Genomic DNA, 11,844 nt, shown 5'->3' on the forward strand with positions numbered 1-11,844 from the left:
TGTTTTTCAACTTCGTCCTCACATATTAATGGATTATACCATGTATTCTTGTGTTCGTCCTCACATATATTAGAGCCCATCTTTTAATTTTCGTATAGGACACTCAAAATCAAAAGACCAGCCCTGGTTATATACTTATTTTAACTATATCATTGACATGTATTTTTAAAGTTTAACAATTACTGAAAATAACATCATACTTTGTGTCTTTAATGATGCATTTTAGCGAACACAATAATCATTCATATAATTTTATCCAATTTTAACTTCTAAATTTAAAAATAATAACACAAAACAAGTTTTGGCTGTCACGTCATAAAGTGTGCTATATAGAGAAAATATGTTATTATAAAAGTATTGATTTTTATTTAGTAATTTCTAGATTACTTAACATATATCATCACCGACTTATTGTTGATCTTCATCAACTAAGTTCGGTGTTTCTTCATATTCATTGATCCAACGTTTTCTTCTTCATTGATTTAGATCAATGTCTTCTTGATCCTCATTGATTTAGATCATAGCCTTCTTTATCTTAATCGATTTAGATAAAAGCCTTACCCATCTTTATCGACTTACGACAAATGGCATGTCATTCACATTCTTTGATTTGTCTACCGGTGTTTGCTTCATTTTTAAGTCCTATCTTCTTTGTTTTCGTCAAAGTTAGGTCAAAACATTATAATGTTTGCAACCACACCCAAATGTATGACCCATATCATTTACAATATCTTGTTTGTTTTTTTGGTTGATCCTAGAATCAATACGAAACTCATAAACAAGTTGTTCATTTGGATCGAACTAGATTTCAACTCTTTGTGTTTGTGTTGACCCTGAATTGTAACATCTATCGTGGGTACTTTAATAGACGTGCCATGGTTCTTTAAGATGTAGTACGGTGTTGCTGAGATATAGTCGTATAATAATGTCAAACCAAGTTATATACTAAATTTAAATGAGGGTACCCTTTAAATAAAGCGGTAATATTATATTTTGTAACAGTATATTATAAACAATAAATCAAACACTGCAAAGAACCGATAATCTAATTCTCATCTAATCAAAACGCGTCAAACTCTATAGCTCGTGCAGTGCACCACTTCGAAACTTCCGGTAACTTTGGGTTTGCATATATCCCTCATTTCTTTACAACAAAATGTTCTGGTCTAACTTTCCCATTTGTAATAACATAAAACATATATCGACCTAATTTCTATTCGGTTTTCAATCTCTGAGAAAATATATGAAAACAATAATCACGAAACGTTATCAAAGAATGCTTAAAACTACATATATATGAAGCCAAAAAAATAGTCAAGATCACATTTAATCAATGACTTGTTTTGATTTATTCAAAAAAAAAAAAAAGAACAACTTTTACGGTGTTCACATTTGAAAATTAACCACAAGAATTTGCATCGATCACCACACAATCCACGACTTTGACGGACAACCATTCCATCCCTTTTTCTGACTTCTTTAAATCCTCCATCCGATCTCCTTTCAAAAATCATCGTTCTCGTGTTCTCGAGCCGATCCCGACCTGACTCATTTTCGGACTTCTTCTCCCTCCACCTTATTCCTCTTCGCCAGTCCATCTCCTCACCCACCACTTTCCACCTCCCACAACTCCAATTCCTCCATGGATCTTTCCGATCTTCATCACCTTTTCCAAATGTTCGATCACAATGGTGACGGAAAGATCACAAGACAAGAGCTATCAAAGTCTCTTGAAAGCCTCGGGATTGACATTCCTGATCCTGATCTTGAACACATGATTGATCATATCGACTCAGATGGTGATGGGATGGTGGACATAGAGGAATTTGAGGTGTTGTATAAGATGATATTAATGGAGGAGGAGAGGGACGAAGAAGAGGATATCAGAGAGGCGTTTAATGTATTTGACAAAAACGGAGATGGGTTCATTTCGGTTGAGGAGCTTCAGTCAGTGTTGATGTCGCTTGGGTTGAGACAAGGTCAAACCATCGAGGATTGTCGACTCATGGTTAATAAGGTGGATGTTGATGGCGATGGGATGGTGGATTATAAAGAGTTCAGGCAAATGATGAAAGGTGGTGGCTTTTCCAACTTTGAAACCCTTTGACATTAATTTTCATTCGTCTGAACGTTCTTTCTGTTACCATCTTGTTTGATCATCATGTATCTTTCCGAATTTCAATTTCAATCTAAGAATCTAATCGTTTATTTATTATAATTTTGTGGTTATACTTGACTCGTGTTTGTGTTCTTTGAATCGTAAATCACTACTCAGTTGGAACAAAACCATAATTGGAACACCCAACCAACTTATAAATTTATGGGTCGCAAAAAGTTTTTGCAATGGTTAAAGTTTATCAAAAAATTTGGAATTCAAAAGAATAGGGATATGAAGAAATTATAATTTATCACGTGTTTGATTGGTATAATATAAAACATGATTCAATCACATTACTTTACAATGATTGAGTGATGCGTGAACAATGGGAAAAAAATAGGAATACGGTTTGTTTTGATGGGTTTATGAAGAAGATTTGATATTTTAATGAAAAAAAAACAATGGAATTCAATTCTCAGCATCCTCGTCTATCAACAATGTGGAATTCGAGATTCCAGTTCCTTACGCAAACCAAACAAACGCTAGGGTTAAACATGCATTTTGTTTTAACGGGAAAAATATAATAAGCTCATTCGATATCTTTATTTTATCTACTTCTACTCTAATAACTAAACATCTATTTTGTCATATATCATTTTCGTATGAGTTTTGATACTTGATCATTTTATGATATTTTAAAAATAAATAGTATTCACATGTAAATTTTAGTTTTTTTTAATTTTTAAAATTAAAAGTCACATAATTATATATGTAAAGTATTAAATATAATATATATATGATACTAAAATTCCAATGAATATATTTATTCTTTTCTTATTTTAATACATGAGCTTCACATATAATAAAAGAATGTATAAAAGATCTTAAAATAGCCACGAGATTATAAAAAAGCTTGATAGGAAAGTAGGAAACCAGTAGAAAAACTATTATACCTATTACTTTCTTTTTTTAATTTAGAAATTCTCAAAGAAAAGTAATATAGAGATCAAGAGTAATTTTATAGAATTTAAAAAGCTTAATTAAATTTTAACTATTTGAAAAAGTGTGAAAAGTAATATAGAGGTCAAGAGTACCTTTAATAGTACTTTTTTTTTAATAAATGTTTTGTTATTATTTGAAAAAGACAATAATAGTTTTTTTTTTAATCATGAGAAAATAGAGTTCTTTTAACATACCACTCCAACCATTTAAACGTCTTAACCCTAAGTCCCTAACATCATTGTTTGAAATAAAAAATGTGTAAAGAATGGTGCAAAGATGAATCTCCAACCTTATGTTACATTTTACATCAAAAACAATATCCTAAATATGTTCTCCTTTTGTGGCTTATTTAGATTTTCAAAAATACTTTTTCATTTATTAGAGTTTTTTTTATAATAAAGTTGTCCTATAACCTTTTGTTACAACTTCAAAAATATATTTAAAACAATCATTACATCTAAATATAGTGATTAGATATATTTTATTTCTTTTAAATATATTTGAAATAATTGTTATATTTAAAATATAATTATACAATTAACATGACTCAAAATTAATAAATTCGACCTTTAAACAACTAAAATAAAGTATATATACATTAACTCGAACTTAAAAGACCAAAGACAGACAAAACCTTAACAACACCTAATTTGACAATAACAATGATATAAAACCAAAAAATTTGGTGTTATATTATTTACAGTGGACAATATTGTGTTTGGGTTGATGAAAGATAAGGATGTACCATAGGTACCTCCATGAATACCAATATAATACCATCCCACCATAGAATTGCTTTCAAAATGCTTGTTTTAGCGGGTGGATAACACGTTCCAGCATTTTCAATCTATGCATTGTATGCTTGTATCTTATACTTATACCATATATAGTTTTGTATATTTTTAATTATTTTATGAATTAGTGTTGTATTTTTTTTAATATTTTATGAATTAGTTTTGTATTATTTTAACTAGTTTGTGTTTACTAAATTAAAATCTAATGGATGTTTTTGGACAAAAATGTTTCTAGGCTTATGATAGTGATAAATTGAGTTTTTAAAAAGTTTTTGGATTAGCTTTTGTGGTGAAAAAATAAGTCAATGAGTTAAAAATATTTATCTCATTTTTGAAGTTATTATGGTTAAAAAGATAAAAATAAGTTGCAAAAAAATCAAGTTTCATATGTTTTTCAAATCTCTTTTTGGAAGGATTTTTAAAGCTAGCGAAAAAATCATTTTGAAAAATGCTTTTGAGATTGCCAAACAATTTTTTTGATTTATTGTCTTTTCAAAAAAAAAAAAAAAACCAATAAATTGCTTTGAAAAACAATCCCCAAACACTTTCTTAATCATATTTGCATGTTAGATGTTCATTATCATCAAACTAGTTAATCTATTTTATTACATATACAAAATAATAATAAAAAATATACTTTATAATATATATATATATATATATATATATATATATATATATATATATATATATATATAAAAAGTCATATTCATTTGAGAAATATATTGTTTGTTCAAAGTGACAAAAATGTGTTTGTATAGTGTGGTATTTTGAAATGTGGGTGTATAGTATGATATTTTGAAATTTAGCCGTTCAACGGCTTCTTCAACGGTCAAAAATCAACCGAGCCTTCCCATTCGTCGTTGCACTTCGTCCTCCCCACCACGAAGCTCCACAAAAACGCTACGCTGGACCACGATCGTCCGGGATGGTGTGCACGGACCACGATCGTGGCCAGCTACACCGCATAGCCATTCGTGCTAGGTATACATAATGGTCCAACTTGCAAAGCTTTACAACTAATTTAAAAGCATACAAAATCTTTCGTTATTTTTGTGGAAAACGATGATTAGTTGTGTTGAAGGAGAGGGAGGCAGTATGATAAGCCCCGACATTTCTGTTATCTTTTTGGTCAGGGGTAGGATGGTCTTTTCTGGTATTATGGATGCTATTGGCTGTTTTGTTTTGTCAAGAGCACTAACTTTGTCCCATGACTGTTTTAGGGGACCACTCCCTAGAGTCATGTTAGTATTTATATCCTCCTTGAGGTTTTTGTTTTAGGGGACCACTCCCTAGAGTCATGTTAGTATTTATACCCTAAAAGCCCAATTATCCTCCTTGGAGAGACCATTCCTCTCGAATGAATGGAAATCTATCTTTAATTTTCTGGTATTATTGAGTGGTTTTGTTCGTGTGAATCTGTTAGAATGCATGGGGTATATGATAAATTCAACAAGGATCTATCAAATGGTATCAGAGCAGTTGATGCTGGGGAAACAATGATAGCAAATGAACAGCAACAATCTCTGTGGATTCAACAACAAGCAAAGGACCAGGAAGAGCTGAAGATCATCCGAACGAAGTTGCTAGAGATGGTGAAGATAATGGAGATGCATCGTCAGAACCAGATAAAGAGAAAAGAAGAGACAGAAGCTAAAATAACATAAATGAAAAAATATTACTACTCAGAGGAAGGGATGGAGGCTGAGAAGGCTAAATGGAGACAAATTTACCACTCAACCTTGAAGGAGAAGGAGAAAGTAGTCAATGAAGAGGAAGAAGAATCATTGGAAGTTACTAAGTTGGAATCGGATGATGATGAAGAATCATGGGAAGTTACTGAGTTGGAATCGGAACCTGTGATGGAACCTCAGCTTCCACCATCACTGCTGTCGGCTCCACAACTTTCTCCACCACCTTCACCATCGCTGTTTACACCGGCTCTAAGGTTCGAGAAGAGAAACGAGACTACGATTATGTTCATGGAAAGCCCTAATCAGAGTGTCACGAAGCTAGTGTCACGAAGCTGGAGATGCCATTGTTCGATGATCACAAACCACCATTGTCGTCGTCGCCGCCCTACCCTCCACTGCCATCGCTGTCGAATTTCACACTACTGTTGACACCACCGTCGTCACAACCGCCATCTCTAGTAACACCACCGCCTCTAGGAGGCAAGAACAGGAGCAACAGTAAGATCTTGAACATAAGAAGCTCAAATCGGGTAGTTACGAAGCGGGAGATCGCATTGTTCGATGGTTATAGACCTCCGCCGCTGCCATTGACGTCTCCACCACCACCGCATCTGCCAACCTCACCGTCGCAAATTCATCCATGCCCTCCCCAGACGCTGTTGTCACCGCCTCCGGCTCCACCATCATTTTTGGAATGTCAATCAAATGGTGAAGGAACGATTGGATTGACGTTGAACCAGAAAGAATCGAAAGAAGCAATGGAGCAGGCGATGAACCCAAAGAGCAAACCACCACCGGTATCACTACCATTACCACCGCCGCCATCTCCATCTCCACCACCGTCAACTCTGCTGTCTCCACCACCTCTAGGACTCGAAAATAGCAGCGAGAAGATTTTGAACATAAGAGACACAAATCGAGAAGCTAGAAAGTTGGAGATGCCATTGTCCAATGGCTACAAACCACTGCCGCCGCCACCACCGTTATTACCACCATCATCACCGGAAATTGAAGCAAAGAACGGGGAAAAGAGGGAGTCATCAAAGTGGAGTTCTCGGAAGCAGGAGGCGTTTCTCCAAGTTGTGACGGTAACGGATGCGATAACTGCTCCGTTAAAAGACGTAACAGAAAAGGTAAGGCTTTTAGGGTTTTACAAAATTGGGCTTCAAAGAGATAATTGGGCTATAATCAACTTTTTGGGCTCACAAAATGTTGGTCATACTTTGTACTCGATGGGTAATGTTTTTAACTCAAGCCCAAGTGTAATTAAATCAGCTACGATGTTGACTATGAGGGTCAAAAATAAATTAAACCCACATGCAAGTGAGTCAACGACTTCTCCAATTTGCACATCCGCCTTACCTCTACCACTCGACATTCAATTGACGACCTCCGTCTTCAGCTTGACACCCAATGTTTTAGCGTCGACATCATCAGTTTCCCCAAGGCTCACCCCAGAAACCTTAAGGTTTAAAGACAGGTTTTTGTCTTCTAAAACTCTCACTCAGGTTTTTAAACACCCTCCAACACTCGACTTCAAGGAGGTTAGTTTTTATAAGCAAGTTGGGTTATTGATTCTTGATTTAGTTGAATACAATAGCGGATTCTATCAGTCCGTTACTATTTTCATGAATATACGAAAACTGAAGAATGGGAAACAAGATGTTACAGGGTTTTGTTCAGCAACACTCAATTGTCACATGTTACATGTGTGTAAAAGCAACATAGGTGGTTATAAGGACAAAGGGTTAGTTGATTTCCTTGTTGTTCAACAAAGCCTAGAGAAACCAAAATGGTTTCAGGATAGTGTTGATGCAGTAAGGTGGAATGTTTGGCTATTAGAAAGGAAAGATGTTCTAGAGTACCTACTCTTGGCAGGAAATCAATGGTACCTCATGGATTACGGGTGCTTAATTCAAGTTCGTATAGAAACTGATGCTGACACCCATGCAACAGCTCTACCAATGGATGAAAAACATGCAAATGCATTTGCGTACATTGATGCTACTTTAAATGCTTGTTTAGCTGAAATAAGAAATTAAAGGATGATGAGATGATGGTGTATCACAGATCTGATGGGAAGGTGAATGCTACTAAGGTTACTAGACATGTTGAAGGGCATGCACAGGGAAGAAATTATGGAGTTGTGAATGCTGATGAGATTGAACTGAAAAATGCTCAAGGTGCAAAAACAGGTGAGAGTGGTCAATTGATGGGAAAGAAAGTTGGTACATCTGGTGCTAGCTTGGGAAATTTGAAAACAGGGGTTACGCTTACCTCTACGTTTCCACATCATGGTAATTACTCTATGGAAGAACTTGCCCAACAGATTTTGAACCTTCACCAGATTGAACCGGTGTCTAAGGTAACTGTCCAGATGGTGGCACCGTGTAAGCGTGATAATGATGCTTGGAAACTCATACTTACAGAAATATCCCATGCTCTTTTCTTAAATGGATTTAGAGGAAGGTTGAGTCTCAAAATTGAGGGTGAAGATTTTGTGACTTTGGTGACTAAATCAACTCACCAAGACGCTGCAACAAGGATGACTACTACTGTACACACAGAGCTTACAACACAGGCAGGCCCACAAGGGTGACTGCTAAGAAATATTCTCAAATGATGAAGAGGGTAACAAGTGAACTTGCAAGAATTAAATTGTTGATGGATGGAGTGCAGGATTTGGGTAATACCATAGAAGATAAGCACTATGTTATTACTTGGGATGGAAACTTAAGGATTGAGAAGGTTGTGGAGCAATCTCGATTTTCTAAGAAGTTGAAGAAGAAAGGGTATGAGATTCTATATGTGGATGATGTCATAGATGAGTGGTTCTATACGGTTGGGTAGTTGAAGGGAGGTGAAGAGAAGAACATTGTTTCAGCCATTAAAGAAGAGCTAAAGCTTGATAAGACTAAAGATGAACATTCAAAACAAGAGTCTCTTAAGAAGTTTGAGGAATTTTCCTTATCTTTTCTCGGGCCATGGATGCTACACTTGCATTCCCAGCTGCTTTTGGTTTACCTTTCTTTTTTGCCACTACACAAGAACGGGGTTACAATAGGGATATATTCATCTTTTCACCTTGAGGACAAGGTGAAAGTTTGGGCCGCCGGTATTGATAAGCCCCAACATTTCTGTTATCTTTTTGGCTAGGGGTAGGATGGTCTTTTCTGGTATTATGGCTGTTATTGGCTGTTTTGTTATGTCAAGAGCACTAACTTTGTCCCAAGACTATTTTAGGGGACCACTCCCTAGAGTCATGTTAGTATTTATATCCTCCTTGAGGTTTTTGTTTAGCAGCTAAGAATTAATCAGTAAAGAACCTTGTTCTTCTTAGAGAGACCATTCCTCTCGAATGAATGGAAATCTATCTTTAATTTTCTGGTATTATTGAGTGGTTTTGTTCGTGTGAATCTGTTAAAATGTCTGGGGTATATGATAAATTCAACAAGGATCTATCACAGTAACATTAGGTAACAGGAGCAATGAGAGGTCGATAGCCTTATGATATTCACAAGGATGGTGAATGGGCTCTTAAAGTGAAACTCAGGCAGAAACACGAGCAGGAAATAAGTTCATAAATTATAATCGATTATGACTTTCAAACATTAATACAGTATTTGTATAGTAAAAAACATATGTTATTTATTTTGGATTTTCAGATATCCGAAAATTAATAAAATGATGTGAAAGTTGAGTCCCGGGTTGTTTCAAAATTAAGCAACAACATGAAAGGATAGACCAAATTTAGCACAGTGAACACAATAAAATGATGATTTGGTATAAAACAAGATAAATTTATAAAGTTATAAATATAAATTTATTTCAATTAAACTGCTGAACACCAAAATCTTGAAACCTAAATCAAAATCACAAATCCAGGTTTTTTTTTTTTTCCTGAACCAGTTAGCCAAACCAGGGATAAAAACTGATCTCGCTTAACCTAAAATCCGACGTGGATATTTGGCTTTCTAAATTGTCCTCTTTGATTTATAGTTATGAAACTTCCACTTTCTTATTATTATTAATACAGTATTATTTTTGCAACCAGAATAACAGCTCATTTCATGGTTAAAATAATTTCTCTACAAACAAATTTGAATTAATTTAACAAATACAGATTTCATTCAAGAACAAAACAACGTTAACAAACTACAGTTTCCAAAAACAAAAGAATCTATACATCAGCCACCCACCACGATTAGATAGGACTAATAATAGTTGTAAAATGTAATTTTTCTTACTTAAAATCGTTCCTGTTTTCACCATTTTTAATTATGCAAATCAGTAACAACTTATTGGCTACAAAATGAAGGAACAATCTATCAAGAAAAACTGATGACCTCTTTTGAAAACAAAACAAAAATCTTTGCAACGCTTTTCATTTGTAGAACAAAGAGGTTCAGACAACATTAACATTTAACATACAAAAAAATTACTATGAGTTTATTATTACCATCCATACTTGGCTTGTGTTTCTGCTTTCGTGAGAAAGCCTTTTGAGCGCCTTTCTGCCAATTCCATCTCTTTGGATCTCATATCAAAGTATAAAGATCCAATCTGATGTTTCCTCTTGTGCAGCTTCGTTGGCTTCCCCTTCCCTGAAGAAGCCGGCTGAAAATAATCCAGAATAGGAGACTATAATTACAGTTCTAGAACATCAAAATCATTTTCAATCTTACAAATTGAAACAGGGTTTCTTACTTCTTACTATGAGACCAAGAAAATATAACCAATTACCTGATATGAGGGCCCAAAAGCTATTCCAGTTGATTTGACTTGGTCTTCTCGTGGTCGATTCTTCATCAGTTCATCCTGACTAACCTCAATTATCTCATGCGGAATCTCATTCCTACCTCTCTTGCCAGGAACCCTCGTCATATTTTGTATAGCGGCTGCTTCTGAAATTTCTGGCTGCATATCTCCACTTGATCGATCAATCCACTTGCTTTCATACTGCGCATAGTTCCCATAATCACTGTAACCCTCGTAACTATTATAGTTTGCAGGATCTTCACTTGTTGGAGGAGCTGGGCCGTAGCTTGAATGTTCCGTTTGAACATTCTCATACTCATACCCTCCATTATTGCTATAATCATAGCTCGCATAATCTGCAGCTGTTGTAACTGCATTCTCATTTGAATTAGGATTCGCATATCCACTGTAGGTATTATCGTGGTTTACATAACTCTCATCAACAGACAAATTCACATTGGAAGAGTTATCAGTAGCGAGAGAACTGTTATTATGATGCTTCACCTGATTATCACTGGCTTTATTAACAGTGTCCTTAACAACTTTTGAATTTGATAATGCTGGAACTTCAGATTCCAAGATTGATCTTCGACCCATGCCGGCGGAGGAGGGCAAAGCTCCAAGTGAGCCCGAGTTCCTTGGCGCAGGGATACTCGACAAAAACGACTTGACAGAGGGCGCTTCAGGTATGGAACTATCCTTTTTCGTTTGTTCTTCCTTATCATCGTCTTCATCTTCGTCGTCGTCATCAACAACTTTGCTCATTACAGGTGGCCGAAACTGAACAACTTTTTTAGGTTTAGGCCCCAGAGAAAACGGGTCAGATCTTTCGGTTTTTGGTTGAGGAAGTGAAGAAAATAAAGAGGCGGAGGATGATGAATTGAATCCGGATTGTGGCTGTGCAACCTTCTTGGGTTTCGAAGTTGTTAGAGTCTGTGGGGGAGGGTTTGAAAGTTGGGATTTTGGTGTTGGGAGAGAAGATAAGAAGTTTCCCCCAAATTTGGTTGCGGGTTGTGAAGGGAAGTTCGATTGGCTTGCTTGATTCTGTTTACGTGGTTGTTGTTGATCTTCATCTTCATCTGAAGATGCATACGTAGCTAGCAAAGAATCCATTACCGGAATCCGGAGATAAAACCCCCTGATTAATTTGGGGAATATGTAGATAATATCTAGGGTTTTGATCAGAAAATCGATTTCTATTGTTGCAAACCACTCGGAGGCAGATGTCGCCGACTCGCCGGGTTGAAAAGAATGGGTGAGGAGAGAGGTTAGTGGGCCAAAAATGAAATGGTCCAAGACTCCAAAATTAATTATAAGAAATATTACTATAAAATCTCCATAATTAATATATGTCACATTTAATTATGGTAATAATTGTGATTAATTAATATTTTTTATATATGTCTTTAAGGCACATATTAAAAAACTCCTATTAGATATGTGATTGTTAAACAAAATTTAGTGTGAATTACATGAATGGTCCTTATGGTTTGGGATA

General features: G+C 35.4%; 1 protein-coding gene and 1 pseudogene across 1 annotated transcript; one reads left to right on the forward strand and one right to left on the reverse strand.

Moving 5' to 3' along the window:
• Positions 1-1,491: 1,491 nt before the first annotated feature.
• On the forward strand, positions 1,492-2,218 carry LOC145074931 (calmodulin-like protein 3 pseudogene; annotated as a pseudogene).
• A 7,719-nt stretch (positions 2,219-9,937) lies between these two features.
• Positions 9,938-11,617, reverse strand: LOC145074348 (mitotic checkpoint protein PRCC-carboxy-term protein). The gene is made up of 2 exons (XM_079020740.1): positions 10,332-11,617; positions 9,938-10,205 (listed from the first exon to the last, which is right to left on the reverse strand). Exons 1-2 carry the CDS (start codon positions 11,457-11,459, stop codon positions 10,044-10,046), a joined length of 1,290 nt encoding a protein of 429 aa, XP_078876866.1. The 5' UTR covers positions 11,460-11,617; the 3' UTR covers positions 9,938-10,043.
• Positions 11,618-11,844: the final 227 nt, after the last annotated feature.

This window comes from Lactuca serriola, chromosome 9, assembly GCF_051521515.1.
Source record: "Lactuca serriola cultivar US96UC23 chromosome 9, Lser_US96UC23_V15, whole genome shotgun sequence".
NCBI lineage: Eukaryota > Viridiplantae > Streptophyta > Magnoliopsida > Asterales > Asteraceae > Lactuca > Lactuca serriola.